Source organism: Eublepharis macularius, chromosome 6, assembly GCF_028583425.1.
Source record: "Eublepharis macularius isolate TG4126 chromosome 6, MPM_Emac_v1.0, whole genome shotgun sequence".
Lineage (NCBI taxonomy): Eukaryota > Metazoa > Chordata > Lepidosauria > Squamata > Eublepharidae > Eublepharis > Eublepharis macularius.
Window position 1 is genome coordinate 80,917,184 of NC_072795.1, and position 26,670 is coordinate 80,943,853.

The window sequence follows — 26,670 nt, forward strand, 5'->3', positions numbered from 1 at the left end:
ACTGTAAAAAAGTTGAATCACTGAATACATGAAGATGCCTTATACCAAGTCAGACTGTTTGGCCTATTAAGGTCAACACTGTCTGCTCTGATTGGCAGGGCATCAGTCAGAGGTCTTTCACACCATCTACTACCTGATCTTTTTAACTGGAGATGCTGGAGATGGTAGCTGGGACCTTCTGCATGCAAAGCAGATAGACTCTACTACTGGGCCATGGCCCCATCACAGCCATGCTTGTAATCAACATCAATAAATAGGGGAATTACTCCGTCTTTAAAAAAAGAATGTTTAGATAATGGATCAACACAAGCTAAAGAAAACACTCTGATAAACAAATACTAGAAGGAGGAAAAAAATCCTTTTATACACTTCACACTTATCTTGTTATATGGACAAAGGGAAATTTAACAGGTTAAGCACTGACTAATCCACAAATAGTCTTGTGTATGTGACATAAACTGAAGTTTGGTGAACCATGGTAGAACATTCCAGATACACAAAACTGGAGTTAAGCAAGCACATAGAAATGACATTATACTGTCCCTTGACAATTACATAAGAAGGGCTGGCAAATGTCACTAAGTGATTTCTCTTAATTTCCTTTTGAAAGAAAAGAGTTCCAACAATAGTTTTTATTTCATGGCAATTGCTGAGTATTCCTTAGGAATTCCTATAAGAAATCTTTTCCTAACATAGACATGGATGACATCAGAGGGCAGCCTCACTCATTTTTTATGAACTTCTGCTCCTTCTTTTGACAGCAATTGTCCACTTTAGGCCCACGTTATTTAAGTCTAGCGTTGCCTTCCTGTATAGAATAGATGATGTGTTCAAAGATAAGTGAGATACCGTAATTCCAAGACAATCAGAGAGCTGTGAAAAGTCAGAAGTTGAAGTCATCCCTTAAAAAAAGTTGTATCTTTAACTTTTCAAAGCCTCTCTGGTGCAGGAAGATCTCAAATCAGTCATGTGGCTCTTGAACAGCCACCCTATTTCCAAGTATTAGGAATTAGTTGTCAGAATAGGTGACATGCCAACAGGACTGCTATATTGTCCACCCCATGCAGAGCTAAATCATTATATGCTCCATGATTCTGTACTGACCCTCTCAATTTATCTGGCTTCTCATCAGTTTTGAATTTAGTTTTTAGCAAAAGACGGGACTATTTAACTGCACCAAATGCTACCCACCAGCAATGCGCTTGACATCCTCCCCATACTTTCACACCCCCAGACAAGCAGTTTATTGAGTCTCTGATGGAATTACCAGAGGTGGCTGGTGGTGTGTGTTCAGCTTAGTGGGTTAGAGCCTCTTCAGCAGCATAGGATGACAAAAAGGGTTCTTCACTTTGCCATTTTTCCTCAAAACAACACAGTGAGGTAGACAAGGCTGAGTGGGGGAGGGGCTAAAGTCACACAGTGAATTTCATGGCAGAGTGGGGATTTGAATCTTTCCCAATCCTACTCTGGCACTATATCCACCATACCAAACTAGTCTAGCAATACTCTAGATCACTGAAAAGAAAGAACGTATGTTTTGAAACTGGACTCCATTTATAGAACTCAATAAATGTCCTACATTCTAAATTATTACCTAGTTTTTAGATAGGAGAGGAAACTTTAGATACTGTCATTCCTATGCATTCCTTTAAATGGAATTGGGCCCATTAATGGGGGGGGGGGAGAGAAAATGCAGCAGCTCGTGTCTGTATGCTATTATTTGCGTAGCAGGAAGAACATAGTAGTGTCTGACACACTGACATTCCTCTCCCCTTATTATAAGATCAGCTTTGTGCATTTCATATCTTGCCATCTTTAAAAGCCTATAATTACTGAAACAGACTGAGAAACTATGTTATTTAAAATTAACTGCTGAATGCAAATCAACAGGGGTAAAAACGGGTATTTTCTGTACAAGAAAATAGCACTTTAGAAAGAAAGTCTCTGTACAATATTTAAATATTGTATATACATCAAATGGTTTTGTTCATATCATAACTCATCATAAGGAGTTACTTATTTGTAAACCATGGAAGGATACACATTCACACATGTAGGACAAAAGAAATTAAGTATTTGCTTTTAAAAGACACAGTGGTAGCATGAAAGAGAATGCCAGCATGTATATTTTCTAATTATTCCAGAAGAATAATTATTCAAGAAACAGCAAACCAGATGCTGTGACTAGAATTATCCAATCTAGAATTCAGCAAAGCTTATTCACATTCCAGCAGGGAACTATATAATGGAATAAATATTAATGAAAGCCCCCCCCACACCCCCATTCTTTACTGAAAATTTAAAATAACGTTTGTATAAGGCAGTCTTGCTCCCAAAATATTTCTTAAGCGTCTGACAGAAAAACTTTTTTTTTTGAAAAAATAATCAGAGAGATTCTATGGCTTTTCACTGATGCATAGCTAATAGGAGCAGGGTTCAACAAAATTATTAACCTTCTAGGATCTTGAAAGCTTAATGGATTTCTATAGATGACATGAGAAATCTTTTGTTTCCAAAACATGCTTTAAAAAGACGGCATTTTCCAGCTGATAATAGCAGACTCATCTGAGGCTTTCGCTTCGTGTTGGAGGTCTGGCATCCAATCTGTCATTTCCCAGGATAGCAACATACACAAGCCGTGTGATGAATTTAAACCACGCCGCCTGGATGCTGCCTTCACAGTGTTAACTGTAGTGAATAAACCCCTACCCCCATCCCAATGTGGAGAAGGATATTTTCACCCAATCAGTCCTCATCACAATTGTTGAATGGGCTACGCTGTAGTGAAACAGGCTTCTCTAGATGGCAGGCCACTGAAGACAAGCCAGTTACCACAGACAGGCAGCCTCATCCTGGCTTCAATTTAAAGCTGCATTGGTGTGTGCGCTGCTCCTTTATAGCTGCTTTACTTCACACTTGGAAGAGTTGTAGTCCAGTCACCTTTTCATCATGTTTTGAAGCCAGCAGCGCTCACAATACAGGGGCCATTTTCCAGATCTGTCCCAATACGCAGAAGTAGTGTTCATGCTCCCTCTACTGGCCACATTCCATACTGGTAGACTTTGGAGAATTATTTGCTGTTATGTCCCACTGACAGCCACCTTCTTCTGGTGACTTTTGCAGTCATGCAGTTTGTCACAGAAGTGAGTAAGCTGGGTAAGAGGAATCCTGGAAACTGCACACTTTGTAAGGAGAACACTCAGATTATGCAACGCTAAATATACAGTTACATCCATGGAAGACAAGGGGTGGTAAACATTGTGAATGAATGGTATAGCTGAGAATTAATAATCTCTGTATTTTGTTGTCTGAAGAATTCTGAGTAACTTTAAAGCATATATGATTTTTCATCAGCAGATGCACTAAACTTGTCCAATACCTGTTATTACTTTATATTCTCTGGAACCAACAGAATAATATCTTTCTTTTACGTGGCAGGCAATGAAAATTATTCTTTACTTTCTCCAGCCTCAGGATAGATATGATTTCCGTCTGCTGATACCTTTTCCCTTATTTGTTTTGCATGAGGTCTGCCCACAAATAGGATAGCCAGTGATAGGTAAAAAGCAAAGGTACAATATGGAAACATACTGTTTTTCAGAAACAGCTGCACGAATCCCCATTCAATACTTTTCTATCCAATGGATAAAAAAGAAGAAAAGGTGCAAGTATGTTTTTCTGTAAGCAGAAACAAACAAAAAATCATGCCAAGCCAAAACATTGTATTTCCCCAATATAAGCATACAAATCCTGTTAATACAGAAGTCCAGTCTGTATGCCTGGATTATAAATACTGTTGTAATCTACTTTAAAATAGAAGGCCAGATATGTAGAATCTAGCATTCATATTTAAATATGTAAATTGCAGGAATGGTTGATGCTGAACATCTACAAGGTATTAACAGTATCCCACAGTCTACATTCTACAGTCACAGGCAGCCGTGTTGGTATCAATGAGACCACTTGCAAATAGCAAAGTGAAAGGGCAAATATATGTTTGCTGTATTAGGCCCTTAAGGACCAGAATATAATGCCATCGTTGATATTTGTGGCCAAAAATAGAGATCACGCAAACATGTCAATTTGTTTTCTCATCAAGAGGGAAGTTAAGTTTCGATGATTAATCCTTATTAGGTATTTAGCTACTTTGGATTATTTAGTTTAAATGTTTAGCACCTGATAACTTTTGAAAAGATAAATTTTCAAGAGGGGAAAGCCTGACATTCTTTTCTTATGGCTATCCTTATCACTCTAGCTAAAACTCAAGCCTGTTTGGTAACACATGTAAAGTGAAAGAATTGGGCACTGAAATAATAGGCAGTGGGCAGGGAAGGAATATTAGTAGTTTAGGAAATCAATACCAGCTTTGACACTTTTAGAAGTGGCAACATCAATTGCCATGGCTTTAATCTCAGTGTCCCCAAACTGCATGAGTGTTTTGATCTCCCTCCGGCTTGGCACTGATATATCAGTTCCAGTGAGATCCAGGCGAAGGGTACCACACTTTTTCACTCCTGGCTCAGTTATGAAACTGACGTTATCATGTTCTGAGCTATAAATATTGATCACAATCACCAGCTGCGAAGGTTTGGCAGGAGTATAACTGCGTGACACAGTCTCACCAAGAGCTACTGATTGGTCAGCAGAGATGAATTTGTCGAAGACGTCAGTGCACCAGCGAGTGCCATCTTTAACCAGCAGCTTCTCTGTAGGGTGCTTTCCTTCCACATACCGATTCAGGACTCCTACGCCATAGGTTAAGGGGGACCGGCGCACTTTGATGACAGCAGGATCCAAACCAAACAAGACTGCCCCCTTAAGGATCGTGAGCCCTACATCCTGGGGAATGATGATTCGACATTTTGAGCCAAAAGCATTATGGACAGCTTGTTGTAGCAGTGGAGCTTCAGCAAATCCACCCACCAGGAACAGGAACTTCACATTAGTAACTTCTGGTTTTTCAAACAGATCACCTTAGCAGAGAAAGAAATCTGTTAGGAAATTCACAAAGTCAATACATCAGCCATATTAGGACCAACCACTAGGGGTGTGCTGTCTGGGATTTGCACATAAGAGAATCCTGGATCAGAACTAGGGAACCAAACTCTGATGGTCCATATTATTTGGTCGCAGGCAGCCACAACAGAGGCAGAGCAGCAGAGAGCAAGAGGGCAGCAGCAGCACAGTGGTGCAAGGAGGCAAGCTTCGCACAGCAGCAGGAGAGTGATACAAGGCTGGCGGGGGACACGAAGCAGCAGGCAGATTCCCATCTCACCCCTCCATACCCGCCCAAGCTCCAAACGAACCCTTCAAGCCTCTTCTGGCAACCTTTTAAATGCTGCAGCTCGGATGAGCCTCACCCACCCCCACCCTTGCTTCAGTTCAGGTCAAGAAGGATTCTCTACTTTTACATTGGGGTTCTCTGGTTGAACATTGGGGTTCTCAGGTTGGACACTGGTTTCCTTCCTTCATTGTGGTTTGTTGGTTCAAGTTGTAGGATAGTGGAACTTGCATTTGGGACTGGCTTTTGGCAGGGGTTGCCTTTGCATAAGGTTTCCCTTTGCCTGGAAAGCCTTGGGAATGTTTTCCCCATAGGAAACAATGGAGAGTGGCTGGAGACAGCTTGTTCAGTAGTCCATAGAATGGGACCCTGGAGTCCAATATTCCTGAAACTTGGGGAGTCTTTAGTGGACAGGATGGAGTAGATTCCCCGCAAATTTGGTGGTGTTTGCTTGAAAAATGATCCCCTCCCCCCCCCCCGATAGTTTCCCCCATTATTTCCTATAGGGGAATAATAATTCCCTGGCACAGAGTGGTAAGCCGCAGTACTGCAGCCCAAGCTCTGCTCACGACCTGAGTTCGATCCTGGTGGAAGCTGGGTTCAGGTAACCAGCTCAGGGTTGACTCAGCCTTCCATCCTTCCAAGGTCAGTAAAATGAGTACCCAGTTTCCTGGGGGTAAAGTGTAGATGACTGGGGAAGGCAATGGCAAACCACCCCGTAACAAAAGTCTCCCAAGAAAATGTCGTGATGTGACGTCCCCCCATGGCTCATTAATGACTCGGTACTTGCACAGGGAACTATCTTTACCTTTTATAGGGAATAATGACCGGATAAATTCAGGATTCTCTAAATAGATTCGAAAATCTGACCCAGATTTCAAGGATACCAAGGGTTTTTTTTGGTATCCCTGAAACCTGGATCTGGATCATCTGGACTTTATTTTTGGTGCCGACCACTACCAACCACTAAGGACAAGATCATAGAATGTAAACACAAAAAGGCAACATTTAAGCACTTGATTAATCATAAAAAACCTTTGATTGTTTGGTAGGGGGCAATTTTCTTTGTTGGGGCTTTTAGTTTGGGGAGACTTGATTTTTAAAGGTTATCGCGATTCAGATATATTACTATAATAAAGTATGGAAAAGAAAACAATAAAGATGAGATTTCTACTGTTATCCTTCCTTTATAAATTATTGCATGTTTTCTTCAACATCTTCAAAAAGTACTGAGATTTATGCAATTTGTAACTGTTAGTTTTATTAAAAGGTACATGATTAATTTAATTCAAAAAAAAATCTTTAATCGGTTGACAACCCTAGGAAAAAGAATTTGAAATTAGATTAAGTCACATTCTGTATTGGGTCCACAGAGAACAAACATGGTTATCTGTTGAAGAATAACAAGCCATATTAACCTCTGTGTGAGTACTGTCATGTACTGCTAGACCCACAGTGCAATCTTAAGCAAGTCTACTCAGATAATCGTAGAACTGAACTTTACTCAATGAGGCTTATTCCCAGGAGAATGTTCTTAGGACTGCATAGCCAGACACAGTATCTCTGGCTCAATGTCTGGTGAAACATGAACAAAGCAAATCTAGTGGTTCTCTTAACAAAAATGGTATCAATAAAGTGTGATGTGGCACTTCTCTATCAGCCATCACTGCAATAAAATCTTGATTGTACAATTTACTTTGCCTGTTCTGCTGTTATGTTGGAACTTTTTTTTTGCTCATGGAAGTCACCTTCTTGTGAGGACAACATAACACCCAATACCAGCAGCTCACATATCTCAGCCACAGCAATTTCCATGATTCTGAAGGTTCCAAATTATACTTTGGAGATTGTATAAGTTACTGTAGCTGAGTTAACACAGAAGTTTTTTTAGTCATGCAAGTAGGTGACTGCTGTGAGTGGGGAAAATGCTTCCAAAAACTAGATATTTGCATCAGATTGAAATATTCCTCAGCTAAACTGTATTAACAAACACTGCTATAATTATGTAAAGTTAGTTAGTACAGGGAGTAATAATGCACAACTGAGAGCAGAACCACAAGTGACAAAAGGCACAGATTGGACACTTGTCTGCTTCCCTCAAGTTTTGATGGGAAATGTAGGCAGCTTGGCGGAATGTTGGACAAGTGACAGTTGAAAAGTCCATTGGACAGCAGTCAGAGAGCGAAGCTGCGAGACCAGGATGCCTACATTTCCCATCAAAACTTGAGGGAAGCAGACAAGTGTCCAATCTGTGCCTTTTGTCACTTGTGGTTCTGCTCCGAGTAGATAAAATTATTTATTTAGTATGATATTTATTATATCACAAGCTTTCATGTCCATCATATCAGAGTTAGGAAAACAAGAACTGATGGTTAGGAGCCCAAATCCTAACCATTTTTTTGGTAAAATGATGGCTTGATTTCTATTATATAGCTATCTTCAAGTAGGGTATGTTTAGTGTTGCAACATAAATCTCTATGCCCAGGGTATATGGTATGAAGGTATAATAACATCAAAGGGAAATCATCCAGCCAAAACTGTACACCATATTCCCACTGATCTAAATGGCACAAATGTCAACTACGGGCAGTCGTCATTTGATGGTGGTATTGAGCATTCTCTGTTAGACATCACTAACAGAATAGGAGAGCAACAGTACAGAAGCCATTCTAAGGTTGCCCTTTTTAGCAAGCTGGTTTACTGTAAGCACATTCTTAACTCTGAAATCATTGTTACCTGTACCTTCAGTTTAATACTATGTCTAGTCTGCATATTCTGTGTGGCAATTTAGGTAGGAAGTGAGTTAACTCCAGCAGGAATAGGGATGGGAGACACACTTTTCTTTTATGCTAAGGTAAGTGGTACTCTAGAAAATAGCAAGATTATCCTCCTTGTTAGGAAAATCTCAGTGGCTTAAGGGAATAAACCAGAGGTGAGGTGGATATGGACTTAAACACTAGGACTCTCATGTAGACAGAAGATATAACTTCAGGATAATGATCCTGGGATAACCATCCTAAGGTGACAATGACTAAATCTTGAACTCTAGAACTTTACTGGATGAAAAAGCGCTTAGATATGCCACCCACCCATGATACCTACTGAGGTGTTTTATGATTTGGTCAATTGTGGGTTTGAAGAGGGCATTCATTGCATCTGGACTCATCCTCAGCATTCCTTGCGATGACCATTTCACAAAATCCACACTGCAACAAGACAAAAAATTACGTTGCCATTTACGTCAACGGAGTCTGGTTTTAACGGTAAACCATCTTTTTTGAGCTATGCTAGAAGCTACCTGTAAAGACAACATTATACAGGATACAGAGGTTACACAGCTTTTCTTGGAATTTATCAATAAAACCTGTTTCTTGTGCTTCCTGGAATCTTTCTGTGCTGTACTTGGATTTGTATTGCTACTTTTCTTCTCCATGACTGATATTGTTAAAAACAATCATACAATTTTATGGTGCTAATAGCACAACACTCATAACAACAGCAGGGGTCAGTCTGTTACAGGGAGGAACGGCATGTTACATATACTATTGAGATTCTTGTTTTGGACTGTTTCCCTCTCACAAGGCAGCCACTGAGTCTGCAATTTGAAGTGGAAACCAGAATCCAGGGGAGAGGAGATTCTTTCCCTGTGCACCTTTTTTGTTGAAAATTGTCCCAAACACAGCTGCTTTTACACTGCGCTCAGGAAAAATAAAGGACCCATGTCTCTGTTCTTGTAGAAGCAAAAGCAGTTTGTGTTTGTGTTGGGCGGGGAGGGAGGGAGACTTGTGGGAAAAAATTACACATAAAGTGTAGTCCCATCCATAGATATTCAAGACATATAAAGAGACATGAAAGCTCTGAGGGGACTAATAAAACTGATACATACATGGATGGAAAGAAATTAATTAATTCAGAAGGAAGTGTCTCTAAAAATGACTCTGGATTTTACTAGAGCTTCCATTTGTGGAAGATGATTCCATCTGGGTAATTCGCTTTGTTCCCCCTCCCCTCCCAGTTGATCTAAGTGCCTACCTTAATGCGCCATTTTCATTCTGCTAATGAAACACCAGTGGTTTATCACATGAAGTTATAGCTATGGCTTACTAATGGAAGAGGTTTTTGTGAGAGGCTGGAAAGAGAGAGACACAGATTCCAGTGTCACATCCTTACTGTGTGACCTGGAGGTCATTGTTTACATTAGCCAAGGCCATGAGCAACAGTATGTGGACAGGATAAACAGAATGCCATGCAATGAGTGTGTGTAGCAGAGCTGAGGAAGGGACGGCAGGGAACTACCTGTGCTAAGGGACAAAGAATGGATTTGCTGTTTTTCTTTCTGTCATGAAGTCGCTAGCAGCCCCACCTGTGTAATATGATGTTGAAATGTAAAAAGTTGAGCTAGAAAGAAGTTCATATCATAAACAGAAAACATCTTCTTTACTTACTGTAGGAAACTCAATTTTTCCAGTCATGTAAATCAACCATTTGTTATTTGTTTGTAGCAGTGGGCATTTAATCAAGAGCTTCTCTGGATTCTTTTAACCTCCTACTTACTTGCTTTTCCTTAAGGCATGCTCCACGCTATGACCTCGAAATTTCTTATAATAATCAATGAATGAGAATGGCAGAGTAATGTTGAGTGGATTTGTCCGGTCTGGGGCTGCTGCCCTCTTGCGAGATTCAAAAGCTATCATCAAATCCACCCAGGCAGCGGGACGTTTGATTTTAAATTGATCGATGAAATCTTCTCCAAATATTTTACAGAGGAGTTTTTCAAATTCATAATCCACACCTAAGGAGCCATATGGTCCTCCTGCATCAGGACAAGAAACCTTTAGCAGATTGCATATACAGCCAAAAGATGACAGTAATACAGTATTGCAATAAGCATCATAAAACTAGGAAAGCTCCTCAATATACAGAAACTCTGAGACCAAATCAGGACTGCATTACCAGACACAAAAGATCCATTGAATTCAGATGCATTCACTATTCATGGGGGCGGGGAGGGAGTGCTCAGCTCAAAATATTTTATACATTTATTTAATTTATTTATTTATTGGAAGTTTTCTATACTGCCTCTCTAGGGAACCTGCCTGAGACGGCTGACAAAATACAACATAAAAACATAAAGCATCATAAAAGTTATTAAAACCCAATATTCAAAACACAGCAGAGCATAGAACAGCGATGGCGAACCTATGGCACGCATGCCACAGCTGGCACGCAGAGCCCTCTCTGTGGGCATGCGAGCCAAGTTGCCAATCGCTAGGTCCAGGGCTCATTTGGAGGGGGAACGCCTGCAACGGCGTTCCAGTAGCTCTGAGCAGAGATCACATGGGTTTTGGCCCTGCCCACGTGATTCCTTTTCCTCAAGGCTGCCTCCCTGCTGCCCGTCTCTTTAGCAGCAGGAAGCGGAGGCAGCAGGGAGGCTGCTGGGGCTGGCTTTCTAAAGAAGAGTAAGCTGCTTTGATTTAACTTGCTTTACTTTCAGTCGTGGCTCTTGAGTGAGTGAGAGAGTGCTTGCAAGCAGGGCTGCTGGTCTAAAGAATGGCAAACTGCTTTGATTTAACTTGCTTTACTTTCATTCGTGGCTCCTGAGTGAGTGAGTGAGTGAGTGAGTGAGAGAGAGAGAGAGAGAGAGAGAGATGTTAATTAGTTGGGACAACTGTATGAGTTGTTTTTTCTTAACTAAAAATTCAGTATTCAGGTTTAATTGCAGTGCTGGCACTTTGAAATAAATAAGTTGGTTTTGTGTTGCAGTTTGGGCACTCGGGCTCAAAAAGGTTCACCATCACTGGCATAGAACAACATAAACATGAAGCAACTTAAAATGGACCTTAAAGTTTCTCCATCTAAAAGCAGAGTATAAAATGATATTAAAAAGACCAGACCCTTAGTAAACAGCATGGATAAATACAGGGCTCCTTTTGAGGGGGAACACGCAGGAACGCAGTTCCGGCAGTTCTCCCAAGAGGTCACGTGTCAGGTGGCCCCACCCACCTGATTTTTGGCCATTTTGGGCCCATTTCAGCCTGGATTGGGGCTGAAATAGTCCAGATTGGGCCTCTGATGGGTGTTAGATCACTCTCCCGCTCAGCAGCGGCCCGATCCTGACCATTTTAGGCTCCTTTTTGGCCATTTTCCACCCCTTTTTGCCATTTTGAACCCAATTATGGCCCAGAATGGCCAGGATTGGGTCTAAAACAGCTAGGATATGTGATGTCAGGGGGTATGGCACATGCAAATAAACTATGCTAATGACACACTTCCGGTGATGTCAAGGGGCATGGCATATGCTAATGAGTTATGCTAATCAGTTCCTGCAGCTCTTTTTCTACGAAATGACCCCTGGATAAATAGAAATGTTTTGGCTTGATGCATAAAGAAAATCAGACAGGCCTCAAGTAGAAGGTAAGAACCAGCATTTTGATTTGTGCTTGGAAACAAATGGGCAGCCAGTGAAGTTCGTTCAGCGTTGAGGTGATATGATCCGTATCCTGCCCCTGCCAGAATGTAGTGTTTCTTCTCTAATCACCAACTTCTGTTTGCCCTCAAACTATTTAAATTCTCATCTCCACAAATGAATGTTACTAGATTTAATGCTATAAGCATCATATATAGTAGTGTAATAATCCACTTAAAGGGCATAGCTGTGTACATAGTAACACCATTCAGAGGCATTGCAATAGATAAGGGAAGAGGTTCACTCTGGCACCCTTTTACTGCTGCTTGCCTGCTCTTCAGACTCTTATATCACTGTGACCACCAAGGCTTTTCTTTGGTTTTTCCCTCTCCTCAGGGTTTTTACAGTGAGGATGCCAAAGTTTTCCGCTCTTTCTATAGGTTGTGCCATGCAGCAGACCTGGAACAGTCACAGGTGAAACAAACCCATACTCCTTTCAAGACTACTTTTCACACAGAAGTTGGAAAAAGGCAGGAATTTATTGAAGAATAAAAATAAATAGTAGTCGAGATGAATTAACATACATAAATCCCAAATGGATTGGGAGGATTTAGGCACTTAATTTAATAGTCCAGCTCAAGGAGGTAAAGTTACAAAAACGACACTCAGAATAACATAAAATCCCTAACACAGATAGCTACCATCTGTTATGAGTCTCATCTCCTTCTGCCATCTCTCCTGAGAGTAGGAAAACATACTCAACTCTGGCTCCTTTATTAAACCCTCCAGCAACTGAACAAAACAAATGTTTTCTCCCCCAACTGTCATCAGTGTTCTCTGGCAACAGAATAGTCACTGGACTTTCTTACAAGCAGCTGTTTCACCTTAGAAATATAATAGTACAACATAAGCATGAACGTATACTTCTGTCAAGCACATTTCTAAGAACTCCATTTACTAAATCTTGGTTATACTCTGAGCCAAGCACCACCGCATCAGAGCACTTCTTCACATTAATAATAACAACAACAACAACAACAACAACTGAGCTGATATACCGCTCTTCTAGACAGATTAGTGCCCCACTCAGAGCGGTGAACAAGTTAGTGTTATTATTACCCCCAAAATACGGCTGGGAAGCTGGGGCTGAGAGGACTGGCTTTCCTAAGGCCACCTACTGAGTTCATGGCAGTAGTGGGATTCGAACCAGCAGAGTGCTGATTCGCAGCCAAACCACTTAATCATTGTGCTACAGCTTTTACATGGGAAGAACTCTCTGGCCCTTTCTTTCCTGTCCCCTTCCACTTTCTTTTCTCTTGGTCTATTAGAGGCAGCTGAAGCAATGGCAGCAGAGAAGGAGATTTCCTTCACATTGGTAAAGTTAGTGTCTTACGTTCCCGAGATGAAGGTGTGTTCCCATGCCATTTGGACTCAAATAAAATGGAAACATTTAAGCAAGGATTCCTACATTAGTGTATTTCAGTGCATCATGTACAGGCTTGGGGTGCTAACCCACTGACTGTTCCCCAGCATCTGAAAATCAAAGGCATGCTGCCTCTAAACCTGGAGGTCTAATTTGACTATCATAGTTAATAGCCAGAAATAGAATTCTCCTTCATAAACGGCAATCACCATATATTGTGACGAAGAGTTCCCCCAGTCAAGTACCATTTGTATGAGGAGAGTTTGTCTTAAATCTACTTCATATGGTTAGCCCAAGTTCTAGTGTAATCCTATAGGTTTGGACTTCTGTTGGAGTTTGGGGAGAAAGGTATTTAGTCCCTGAGAAGGAGCTGTAGGAACTTTTCTGAGGAAAAAAGGAATGCTGAGGGAAGGAAAGGCTCTGAGGAGAAGAAAGAGGGACAGAAGCCATCCCTCCTTGCTGAATTAAATCCTATTTGTATTTTAAGTTCTACTTGTAAATGGTACAGCTGATTGGAGCTTCTGGGAATTGTTTTCTGAAGTTTCTTTTTTGCCTACTGCCATCCCCTCCACCCTTAGGAAGTGGAGGCCAGTGGGCTGGAGGCACCACTGCTTTCTTTTTTGATACCCCGCTTCCATTAACCAACCCAGAACCCATAATTCCTCCCCTCAGCTGGGAGAATCTGGAGTTACACAAGTATTAGAGAAGAGATAGAAATGTTTCACTCTATCTGCTTTATCCAGTTCACATCATTCATAATTTTGTACACCTCTATCTCATCACTCCTTGGTCTGCAGGAGTAAAGCTGTCTATTGCAATGACTTCACCCCAGAACTTTCCATGAACATACTACTGGAAATAAGTTAAAGAAAAATAAATAAAACTCAATTTGATTAATTTATATATTTTCTGTTACCCTAGGTTGGGAGAATGTTTTTTAGACCTCCCACCCTCCCCCGATACTATGACTCTTACAGTGTCTGAGATTTTGGGAGAGATTCCATGTTTCATATTAAATCTGAAATATTAAGAGTGGGCTACAGGCTATTGAGAACCTTGACTTACAAGGAATAGCTAGGTTTCTGTTTCTGACAATGGCTCTATTCTTTTGCTTCCTGAGGGCTCATCAAAATTCTGGCCACGATTAACAATTGGGGTTTGCAGAACAATAATCAACTTCTAAGCCAATACAGGAATCTGCCTCACAACACAGAGCTCTCTGGAAAGCTAGTCCTAAGTGAAACCAGGATCATCACCCATCTCCTGGCCTTTGTTAACAGAGATTAATCAGGTTTGCATCTCAGGAGATCCCGTTAATGCAATGGTGGCATCCTGGCGTGAGCAAACTGGATTTAGTTCTCCATCCCAGGCTGTTCCTTCACTATTGCAGCACATGGCTTAGTAGTAACAAAGATCAGCCCCCTCCCCAGATTGCCCTCCACTGCTGGAATCACTGGGCAGAGATCCTCTCTTTCCATCTAGACCCCTCCCCTCAGTACTTCAACTGCACTGTGACTATTGGATCAGGCAATGTATCAAACTTTCTGCTGTTATTGTCTAACTCCCCCCCGCCCAGCAACTGATCTCCCATCCTCTTCTTCAAGTGCTGCTCTGAGAGAAACTGCAAACCTTGCCCTTCTACCTGCTCCCCTTTCCACTCCCCCTGGTACAAGTGTATGTCCATAATACCACAGGTTCCGATTTTGAATTAGTCTGAGGGAGGACATATCTAGTATAAGCAGTACAGCTTCCACTAGGATTTACTTGTTTATTCTCCAAATACTTGTGCAATTCTATAGGCCATCTAATTTCTTGCAGCTCAGTAATACCCCAGATATATTTTCAAATTGCTCTTTCAATGTACATGATTTTTTTATCTTTTCCTTCTGTTATTTTTATATATTCAATAAAGATTAAAACTCAAGTACTGTCACCCTCTCTGTCTGTTGTTCTGAACTTCTTCCTGAGATATTGCCCAATCGTGTGCCCATTCCAGCACAGGTTAATGTATTGCCCAAGTTAGTGCCCAAAGGTCCCTTGACCTAGGAGTACGGAGGTGCGCTTGTGAAAAAGTGTTCATGTGTATCCCCAGCATTCCATGTTATAAGCCCAGAAACTGAGATTCCTTGGTATGGAGTATATGTGGTCCTATTAACAGCATCACCAGTTCCTTTAACAGCAGTGAACATGCAAGAAGTTCAAACATTCTAGAATGAAGAAGGCAGCTTTACCAGTTGCCTTGTAGAGTTCCTTCAGGTGTCCTTCTGGTAATCTGATCTGGTGTACAGTCACATCAACTGTCCCTCCTCCACTGTCAACCACTAGGTAACGGTCGCCTGTTAATATAAGAGTTATAACAAGGTGCAGTTTGTATTAGTACCAAAGCATATAGCTAAAGTTCTCACAGACAGCACCATTAACATATCTAGCTTCAAAGCCATGGACATCTTTAATGTTGATAAGAGTGTGGGCTAATTTGCTGCCAAGAATGTGCAGAGGTTGATAATGGAGATAGCATTTGGAATGCAGTATGTTAACCAGCTTTAATCACAGATGTTTATATAATATAATCAGGTGATAAACAGAATAGCGCATGTTATCGCTATGTGTTGCAGCGTGGTTTTTTAAAACCCAAATGATCAAGAGTTAGTCTTTATAAGGCTAACATGAGTTAAATCAAGATAAAGTAGATTGACAGGATTTCCTCCCATCAAGATAGTATACTTGTATTCATACCTTAACACAGACATGTAATTGGTTGTTTCTGGCCAAGTGGCAAAAGCCGAATGATCCACCTTTCTGCCTTTTTCCTCCTGTTGCCGTCTCTGCCCTGACATAGCCATGGATGTAGCCTAGGTCGTTTAGTCCTTAGGGATAGGCAGCTAGGATGACGTGCTAGCTGAGCAGAGTGCACCTCTTTGGTATCTGCACCTGCTCCCTCCTTTAGCCTTAAATGGACAGCCATCTGCTGCCTTTATGCACCTCAGGGGAAGAAAATGGTGTGGTGGGTGGGGCAAAGATAGTGGGCGGCAGAGAGGCCGAGGAAGTGGAGCCTGATCAAGTAGAGCAGGGACTGAGTCTGAATACTTATTAAGGCTGCCTTAGTATTTGGATCTGATTTCTTGGAGCTGTGCACTACAGCAGCATATGCTTTATGAACAACATTCACATTTCAGGTCCCTAAGGTCCGACAGAAAGCAAGACATGTATTTGCCTTTAGGCCTCAACTGCTCTGAGTATCTTGAAAGCACAAAGAAATTTTGTACAGTACACACTGAGACTGGCAACAGAAAAGCAGCAACCGAAAAAAATCATTCAAGAAAAGACACTACCTTCCTCCAATTCGGACCAGATTTCTCCTATGACGTTTTCAACCAAAAAGGTGCGGCTCTGCCGATTACGCCGTATATGTTCTTTAGCTAATAAATGATAGAGGGAAAAATGACTAAGTATAAGACAGCATGACAAAGCAGAATGTGCAGGAAGCAAATTCAAGAACACTGGGAACTGACAGTGATTCACAATTTTGTTAAGCTCCTACAAATGATTTAGACATTGCATTGCTATTTTGCCCATATTCAACCCAACTCAGACAAGCTCTTAATTCTTACAACTAATGAATTCCAAATAATGCCGTGCTAATGGTGCAAGTCTTTTAAATTTTACATGAGGAAAATCCAGATCATTACTGCTTCTGAATTCCATTTCTGCCAGCAGAGGGCATAGCTGGTAGGGAATAAGAGATATTTGTTTAAATCAGTGCATATACCCTTGTATACACTTTGTATGCCCTTAGATAAGAGATATTTAAAACATTATTTCTGGTGACCAGGTGAGATATTTGACAAATGAGATGAATTTTCAAAAGCCTCACAGACAGTTCTTGAAAATCAGACCCATACAAAGCACTCTTCAGATAAATCTTTGTGATGGTCTCAATCTTTGAATTATTTTCATTGCTACACTATGGAGCAAAACATCTCTCTCTATATGGCACCTGCATTTGTTCTGGAGATGTCTTTGAAGATAAACTGCACAAACTAATTTATCATGAGCAAACATCAAAGTCTTAGGTCAAGCCAAAATACAGTCTAGTAACAAATATCTCTTGAAACAATTAATACAAATGACACTGTTTTTAAATGCTCTGGGCATGTTCTAAGCTACTGCACACAAAATCAGCATGGTTAATTCATATAAAAAAGCTGAATTTCCCCTCCATTCTCAATACTTAGTTTGGGGAATATTCTCACACTTGTATCTCAAGTATCTTTTCCAGTTTAGAGACACTGCATATTTACTAATGTGGTTTAGAAATGCCCAATAAACTAATAATATCTTATGTAACAGCAGAATTCACTTTTTAAAAACAGCCTAATTGTATGAACAATATGATAGTTATCATATGTTGCATGGTAATTAACCCAGGATAACAGGTGATACAAATCCCTGGTCAGAAATTTTTTATAAAAGTTATTTGCTACAAAATTTTTTGACAGGACAGCTAGAACCAGTTGAATCAATGCTTGGTTATGTGAACATTACCTGGAGTAAAGCCAGTGCTGATGGTGTCACTGGGGTTATAACCATTGACAGTCCCTTTGCTGCTTAGGTCTATCATCTGATGAAGGCGGAGTTTCCTGCAATAGATTGATGCTGCCTCTGGCTCCAGGGCAATTATCAGTTGTTCAGGATTCTCGGAGGTTGCCATTCCTGCCTGTGAACAGAGAATCATTGATATGGGGCCATAAGGGGGAAGGAAAATGGAATGCTTGAACAATCAAGCAGATTTAATCTCTGTCTGCCTTCACAATTAAGCAGCTTTGTCAACACTGATTTTTTTTTTAAAAAAAACACCTGGTAGCATTTGCTATGCATTGGGGGCAGAGGGGTCTAATTCATTTTACAAATTTTAACTGGTATAGAGAGGCATGCAGTTTTTTTATTGAACAAATAGTTAATGTAGATGCATATAATAAATCAAGGATAACAAAGATACATTGCTTGTTTCTAGGCATCTAGTTAAGTTTAAACACATCCATCTTGCACTGTATCTGCTCAATATGTAAGGAAGCAAATACAACACTAATCATATATACCAGATCTGCATTGCTGGTTGCATGGGGCAATGCAAAGCTTTGTCTGGGCTGATAAGATAGTGATAGATTTCTCATATTTTTAAAAACTTTCTAGTTCTCAAAACTAAAGGAAGTCCTGAAAACCAAGAAAATCCCAAGAATACAACCACTGCGATTGGAGACTTAGGACACATTCCCAGGGCTTTTTTTGACCTTCCAGCAGATCTAGAATATGCCCACGTGATTCCTTCCTCCTGCAGCGGGCTCTGCAGAGGAGGTTAAGCTGCTTTGAGTTTATTCTGCTTTCTTTTCATTCCTCGGTGAGTGAGTGAGTGAGTGAGAGAGAGAAAGAGAGAGAGAGAGAGATGGGCCCCGGTGTGGGCTCTGCAGAGGAGGGTTAAGCTGCTTTGAGTTCATGCTGCTTTCATTCAGGGGTTTCTGTGTATGCATGTGCTGCTTTGAGTTCATTCTGCTTTCTTTTCATTCCTCTATGAGAGAGAGTGCAAGCAGAGCTGCTGGGGCTGGCTCTCCAGAGGAGGGGTGCACCTCACAATCACACACAGGAGGAGAGCTAAGTCCAGAATGTCTGAACAACCACCACCACCCGAGTTGCCTTGCAGATCACCCGTCTCCTGAGTCCTGGTTCGAGGAGGGGTGAGGGTGCACCAACAAGTCAGAAGGAGCTTAGGAGCTGAGCAGCTGGCTGCCCTGCCCATTCACACTGGCCTACCTTCTCCCCTCACTGGCGCCTCCCCAGTGCTGGCCTCTGTGGATGAGGCTTGCTGGTGGGAGGATTGTGGCCAAAACCTGCCAAAGAGGCAGTTGCCTAGGGAGCCATGCTCTATGCAGCTATTTTTGGGAGGGGGGGGAGAGGGCTCCTAGGAGCCCTTGCCAGGGCTCTGTTCGGACTCCCTCAACTGGGCTCCCCCGTTTGGGCAGAGGAGAGAGCACAACCATGAGTTGGGTGACTGAGTACTCACTGTCGCAACTCCCCCGTGATGGCAGGTGCATGACCCCTTGATTGTCTCCCTCTCACTATCAGAACTCCAAGCAGCCACAGGAGCAGAACTACCAGATGTGGACGAGGAGCACTTTCCTGCTGGAGGTGTATCCATCATCTGGCTGTTGGCAGCATCTGTGACGATGGAGCCACTACTGCTGCCCCTGTCCATGGACACGCTTACAGGACGTGGCAGACCTGGCCGCGGCCTGTGCAAGGCCTGGCCCCTCACTTTACATGTGTCTGTTTTCCTTTCAGGAAGGCCGCAACCCATCAGGGCAGCCAAAGGTCATTGCTGTCCCATCCTCCAGTGATCCTTCTTGGCTGCCATCCAAGCTTTGCACATGGAGCCATTTCCTGGGCAGCCTGCTGCTCAATTCTGCTCCTGAAAAGGCAGCATGAGGAATGGTTCTTGTGGCTCCAAATGCTGTGCAAAGAGGCGCAGTTCCTGTTCCTGCTGAGAGAAGTTGGCAACACGCAGCCAGTCAGCCTCTTCACTGTTAGCAGTTCAATAAAGTCTGTGTTGACCCACGGCTGGCAGTAGCTCCCTCCACTCCCGACTCCCTTCTGAGGAAGCTCCACAGCACATCCCGAGGATGGTCCCCAGCCATCAGGGAAGCGGTGGCCCCAAGAATCCACCAGATGCCTCTGCCCCATTGGGTGGCTTGGCCCCTGAATGGAGCAGGAGTCCATCAATCCCATGGGGGCTCCTGGCTCATGCTTCCTCCATCCTGCCTGGTCCCCCCTCACATGGCATTGGATTAAATGGCAAGGGATGCGAGGTCTCTAAGTGCTCTATTAATAGAGGATGGATCGCAACCAAACACCTTGATGTGGAATTGCTATGACTGTAGGAAATGGTTTGTGCTTACAAAACTGTAGTAGCTTCCCACAAGGCTATTGCTACTGTGCTGTGGCTCTCAAATATAATCCTATCCTATCTATTTAACAACATTCTCCACTGATTATCATATGCCATAAACAGGAGTGAGGGGGAGAACACCATGTCAGATTGGAATATTGCATGGGCTGAAGCCTACATTGTGTGAACTGTGGAACATATTGCAATATAAAATGCAGGAAAATCTAGGGGCACCATCAAATAGAAATACCACATTCACACAGGAAGTCTCTGTACTGGCAATTTCAGCTGTACCTGAAATATGAAAAGGAAAGCAGAGGTGCCCAACATTTGTTCATATGCAATATGCCATTTATATTAATCCCACAATTCCCTGCATTGCTATGTGCACTACCAGTTTTCAGTACAATTGCTCATCGAACTTGCAGAGGAGTGAATGTGCTAAACTGGAACATTCAAACCCAAAAGAACCTCTACGCAAACATGTCCCAGACATGAAAATAAGCCTTGTCAACCGAACTTTTGTAAGCAAAATATTTCTTAGCACTTCAGTACCGATTAGAATATTCCTCCCCACTCTGGGGGAATTTGTGTTAAGGCAAAACCTCCTTCAAGCCTTTGGAAACTTGAAACCATATACACCCCACATCTACAGCAAAAGCTTACACCAACGTATCAGTGGAGATTGCATCTGACATAGTGAAAGATAAGGGTCTTGAAGTTAAAAAGCCTAAAGTTATTCGGGTTCTCACGGAATGAGTTACTGAGTTCAATCATCTTTTCAGCTTGAATCTCCAGATGTCCCTGTGATCTGATGAAGAGATAGACTTCAGTTGAAAGAAATAAAGTGCAGAGGAAATATTTTAAAAATCTTGACGACTTGTGACATCCACACAAATTGTACTGTTTAACAAGTGATTGAATATAGAGCCACATAATTATTTTATCAAATTATGCTTGATGAGTGAGAATAGGCATACTTAGCCCCTATGCTACCAATTATTTCATATCAATATCAATATTGATTTGACAGATCATCAGAGAAGAGTTGAAAACAAACTCTACTGGGGAAGGAGAAAAACTCCACATTTATCTGACATTTCTGTTAATTTGTGTAGTAGTCTTAAAATAACTGTTCCCAAGTGAGGTTGGGTTATAACAATATTTTTTTTTAAAAAATGCCTTTTGTAATTTCCATTTAATGTTGCAATATTAAGCTGTCATAATTAGAGATGGGCATGATCAGCATTACGATAGAAAAATACCCATGATAATGGCGTTCGCGTGATCGGGACCCAGTGGATCGGTGCCGCCCATGGCGACCGATCCAGCGTTGGGGGGGGGGCCTTCATCAGGGCTTGATTCGGGCCATCGGGATCTGATCGGGGATGCAGACAATCAGGCACTAGTAATCTATTCCCGGGGCAACGGAGCCAGGGGAATGCCTGAGCTGTGTTTGCCCTCCTTCTGTCGCCCTGGAAACCCGAATGGAAGCCCAGCTTTCCTTGATCAGCAGGGCTTCCTTCCAACCACAGAGCAGCAACACACTCACCACCAGTTGGGAGAAGAGACCCAGGGGAGGGAGGGGGAAGGGGGTGTTCTGTAGCCATGGGCACTCCAAACGTTTTTTGCTTTTTAAAAAAACGGGACTTTGTAGGAGGAATGTGTTGACTGGGTGTCTCTCTCTCTCTCTCTCTATTTGGAGAGGCAGGGACGGGTTAAAAACTCCTCCCTCTCTGCTCTAAGAGAGAGAGAGAGAGAGAGAGAGAGAGCGTCCCCTCCCTGAGGGGAGGCGGCTCGTCGCTGGGTTAAAAACTTCCCCTCCTGCTCTAAGTGTCTGTGTGTGTGTGAAGGTCCCCTCCCCATGCCCGGCGGTCACCTCCACCACCCACCCACATAGCTGGGAACAGCGGGGCGCCCCTCCGCTTTGGCCTCCCTGATCCAATCCACAGATCAGAAACGGAAGATGATCAGTGTGGATCGGTGATTTGGGGTCGTCGCCGGCGCAGATCCACGATCAGCTTGATCGGTAATGTTTTTTGGATCGTGCCCACCTCTAGTCATAATATTGAAGGAATCTCAGTTACAAACACTGGTAAAACTGGCCTTCTCTGTGGTTGTTCTATGTATTCTGTTTTATAAGCTGTTTTGAAGAATGATCAGCATATTTTTTTCAGAGTAATCTCTTTACTTTAAAATATTTATTTTAAAATATAATTGCAAATAATTTAAATAAATTCATAGGCTTTAAAAATGGTTAAATGTAGAGAACATTACAACTCTATACTGTGAATATAATCACAAAACTGCATAATTTCACAGTTCCCTCTCCTTTTAGAACGTGAGATGTACTGGGAAATTTACTTGATAAAATTACTGATCAAAGCATTGCCTGTCATCAGGCCCCTCCCTATTATGAAGTGACATTAAGCAAATGTTTTCAACAGAAAAACATTTCCACAGATTCAGACTTCAATAGCTGCATGCCAGTAAAAATACGTACATGTGGAAATAAAGGTTTTCATTTTAATTTTTCACTTAGTATAAACTAGGGTTGCCAGTTCCCCTGACCCTCCTGGGGGGGGGGGGCAGCATTCATTTCTTTGCCACTCCTTGCACCCATGCAAAGGGCACGTGTGCTCCCGGGAAGTGACATCATGCAGGCCTGGGAGCACACGTGTGTCTCAGTGGGCCAATTTGGGGCCCCAGTCAGCATGCTGAGAAATGCAGGTGCATTCTTGGGGCAGCACAATGACATCACTCCAGGGAGTGGGGTTGTCATGCTTCCTTGATAGCACGCTAAGAGGACAGTTCTCCAACATCCCCCCCCCCGCCACTGGCCAGGTGAGTGGTGAAAGGGAGTAGAGGGTGGGAGCAGGGGATCCTCCACCCCCACCAGGGGACCTAGGATCCCTAGTATGAATGTTTTTAATGCCAGATTCTGTATTTACTGTCTACTTTCAAATTTCTTGTTAAATGACTGATGGATCTTCTTTCAAAATATATCACAATTCAATATTTTGATTGATTAAGCATCTTTACTTTCTAGAATCACAAAAAATATCCCCCAAATCTCCAGGAATTTCCAAACCTAGACAACTCTAGTCCTCATAGACCTCTAATATGGGGAAAACTTATGTAATATGATTAGATTGCGTCAGTTTGTTTTTCTATAAGTTATGGTTTTTGAAAACAGGAGATTCTTAGGTATAATGACTTGTAATTTAAATATTTAAATTTTTTATATTTTGAGTCTTGGTTTTGCAGCTAGATTTTTGATGTACAGAACAGAAAGCCATTCAAATTTGTAAGGCTGATCTAAGAGTAATATTGTCCAGTGCTCTATACAAGCAAGATTCAAGACATAAACTATCCGTGAAGGATGTGCTTTCAGACCCTCATAAGATCTCCACAGAACAGTATTTGGTATGTTTCCTGGACACTTGTTTTTCATTCTCTAGACAGTACTGGGAGAGGTTGTATTAACTTAAGCCTACTTTGTTAAACTCACAACTTGTTGCCCTTCCTTCACCAACTCTGGTAAACAACTTCCTGTCCTCTGTGACAAATTTCTAGGTATCTGACAATTGGTATTATGTCTTCTGGTCTTTTTTCTAGATTAAATATTCCCTTTTCTCCTGTGTTCTATACATCAAAAGTTACTGTCTACCCCCAAGCTAACCATGTTAACAAGATTATAATAATCACTTTTTGCTTTGAAAAAGTTCCAATATGGTGATTTTCACCTACCAGGTTCCTGATGTCATCATATTTATATTTAATGCACTTTAAAAATATTTGTAGAAACAAAACAGCTTCAGAGCAAGTTGTCAAAGAGCATTGGTTCTGAAAGTAGCTTAGAATGCAGATAAAGATAAATAAACACATGTTGGGAAACCAAGGAAAAATAACTAGGAGATCTTTTCCCTGACTACTATAGCAGAGTTCACCTTGAGTATTAGCAAAGCACAATCACAGGTCACCAAGGCCAGAACAACCTACTGCCCATTTGTATTGTAATACACAATAGCTTGTACATGTACTGTACTACTGTACTTTAGAGTTACCAACCTCCAGGTGGGGGCTGGCAATCTCTCAGAATTACAACTGATCTCCAAGCTACACAGATAGGTTCTCCTGGAGAAAATGGTTGCTTTGGAGGATGGACTCTATGGCGCTATACCCCACTGAGCTCCCTCCTCTCTCCAAACCCTGCCCTCCTCCAAATCTCCAGTAATTTCCAAACCTGGAATTGGCAGCCTTACTTATATAACCTAGAGATTTCTCCACCGTGACAATTCCAGGAACGCAGTGAGGTGGTGCTCGGTAGCATGCTATATAACAAAAGAGGAGCCCTGTCCTTTTCCTGTCTATAGCCTTCCTATTTGATGTTGGACTGTTTGCACCTTTTACTCATTATGTTTCTTCATGACATCCATAGTTCTTTTTCAAGCTGCAAAAACATTGCTGTTCTCAGCACAAATTCTGTTACACCATTACAGCCATGTAGGTGTGATCCCTTCCAAACTACTACTGCTTTAAAAATTCATTGGTGCAGTAGGATAAAGTCATAGTACTAAAGAGATATCATCAGCAATAACATATTTCAAGCTGTGGCAAGGCTCAGTCAATCAGTTTCCTCCCCTATAGACAGCACTGTCTGATAGTTTATTGCATCTGTAGAAGCCTTTCAGAGATCACATTTTTGCAAACATCATCTAAAATGTTGTTAGTTGCTTTCAAGGAACAACTGCAGGTCCTTCCCCGCTTGAACAACTAAGAGCAGTTAGTAAAGCTGTATCTACAAATGCAGGATTGGGGTGTGTTGTTCCATTAGTCTGGCATAGTCAGTACATTTATGCAAACCTAACAGCGGCAATTAGCAGGTGTAAATTGAGATTTGTTAACACACATTTCTTGTTCCATGCATTTTAACACCATGATCAATTAAGCTCCCTTAATTAATTATGGCTTTAAAATGTTGCAATCTTGTACTACATTACAGTTTCATAACAAACATTAGTGCTTATGCTGAAAAGAGAATTCATAAGTGAAAGTATCACCAGAAGAACTACATCCATAAGAACTTGCCGTAATAGCACCAATCCATTCACTGACAACAATCTGTCTCTATCAACAAGTGCCAATTAAGGAGGTTTCTTCATTTCCCCTAATATTGCTAATGTGTCTAATTCCTGCTGCTTTTGCTAGTCTGGAAGGTCTGGCAGAAAATGAAGTATAGCAGGCAGGGATTACACCTTTAGAACATCATTTCTCTTTGTTCTCTAGGATCTTTCTGTCTTTTTACAGCAAAGAAAAGATTTAACCATGCATTAACAACCATAATATGTCAGTTGAAAATATACATTAGCCATCTTCTAAAACAGAAAAGCAACAGATCAGATATCCTATGATGGTCTCTCAGAATCATGCATGAAAACATTTCATCTTCTTTAAAAAAAAAAAGACAGAGCCACATCTTATGAAATCTGTTTAAATGAGACACAATGTTTGACACTAACTGGCTAGTGCAGGATGCTGGGGTAGAGATGTGCAAAACAAACAAGCTATAAATATATTTGGAATTCACTGTTTTGTTTAATTAAAGTGGTTTCTGGAACAGTGAACCCCATTCAAGAAAAGAAGCTATAATGAGTCCATCCCACCCACCAAAAAGTTTGTGTTTCATTTAAGTTCTTACCATGCAGCAGCAGAGCAGGCAGGGAGGCACTGCTGCTAGGTGAATGGGGGGGGGGGGGGAGTTGCACAACGTAATGGATGTTAATGTCATTGTGAAACAATGTAGGCGTTTACTAGTGCTTTGCCAGGAAATGCATGTCTTAAAGCAGTGTAAAATATAGTCCTTTTACAGTTATTCTTACATTCAAAGACATTTTCAACCTAAAAAACAAAACAAACAAACCAAAAAGGGTTGGGGGGGGCAACACTAAAGTCTAGATGGCAACCAAAAAAACACCCTTAAATGCATTAAACCATGGCAGTAAACAACATAATGAATAGATGCAATGTATATATTTTAAAACTGTATCTGAAAGTATACAAAATGCATAAAACTATTATGTTGACTCCTACTATTTCATTCCCTCAGTGTCCATGTGTAATCTAATCATTTTATGTATTTTATGTTCCTTTAGAGACAATCTTTAATATAAAATTATTTTCATTAAATTTATATCGTTCATCATTGTGGGTTTGATAGATTTGGGAACAGACATATTTTGGCCATGAGATTAAGCTTAGTTTTTCTGCTGTCTGCAGATTCTAAGCTAGAGTCTCATGAACAGTATTTTAATATCCCAGACTAGATCCATACAAAGAGCAAGTATTACTAGAAAGTCAATGCTAGAACAAAGAATACAGTTCCTTCTTTATATACCCAATATTACATGGTATTACTTTATTTTATTTCCCCCCAGTTTTATTCTGCTTTTCCACCCATAACATCCAAAAGGCAGCTTATACATTAAATAATATAGCAATGTCTGTCTTCAATCAACAACCTATTCCTTTATCTTGTCACTTTCCTGTGACTTGTGATGATCACAAATTCACAAAAGCTTTAATTTGTCCTCACTGTTTATGAAGCTGGTTGGAAAACA

At 41.4% G+C, this 26,670-nt stretch overlaps 1 protein-coding gene across 1 annotated transcript in view; it reads right to left on the minus strand.

The window, feature by feature from the left end:
* Positions 1 to 3,771: 3,771 nt before the first annotated feature.
* HSPA12A (heat shock protein family A (Hsp70) member 12A) overlaps positions 3,772 to 26,670 on the minus strand; it is a 63,743-nt gene continuing 40,844 nt past the window's right edge. Inside the window, exons 7-12 of the mRNA XM_054983511.1 lie at positions 17,656 to 17,827; positions 16,443 to 16,529; positions 15,342 to 15,446; positions 9,836 to 10,094; positions 8,384 to 8,487; positions 3,772 to 4,973 (exon numbers count right to left, since the gene is read on the minus strand). Of these exons, the coding sequence (XP_054839486.1) occupies positions 4,339 to 4,973; positions 8,384 to 8,487; positions 9,836 to 10,094; positions 15,342 to 15,446; positions 16,443 to 16,529; positions 17,656 to 17,827 (1,362 nt within the window). The 3' untranslated portion in view covers positions 3,772 to 4,338. The remainder of the gene's footprint in view (positions 4,974 to 8,383; positions 8,488 to 9,835; positions 10,095 to 15,341; positions 15,447 to 16,442; positions 16,530 to 17,655; positions 17,828 to 26,670) is intronic.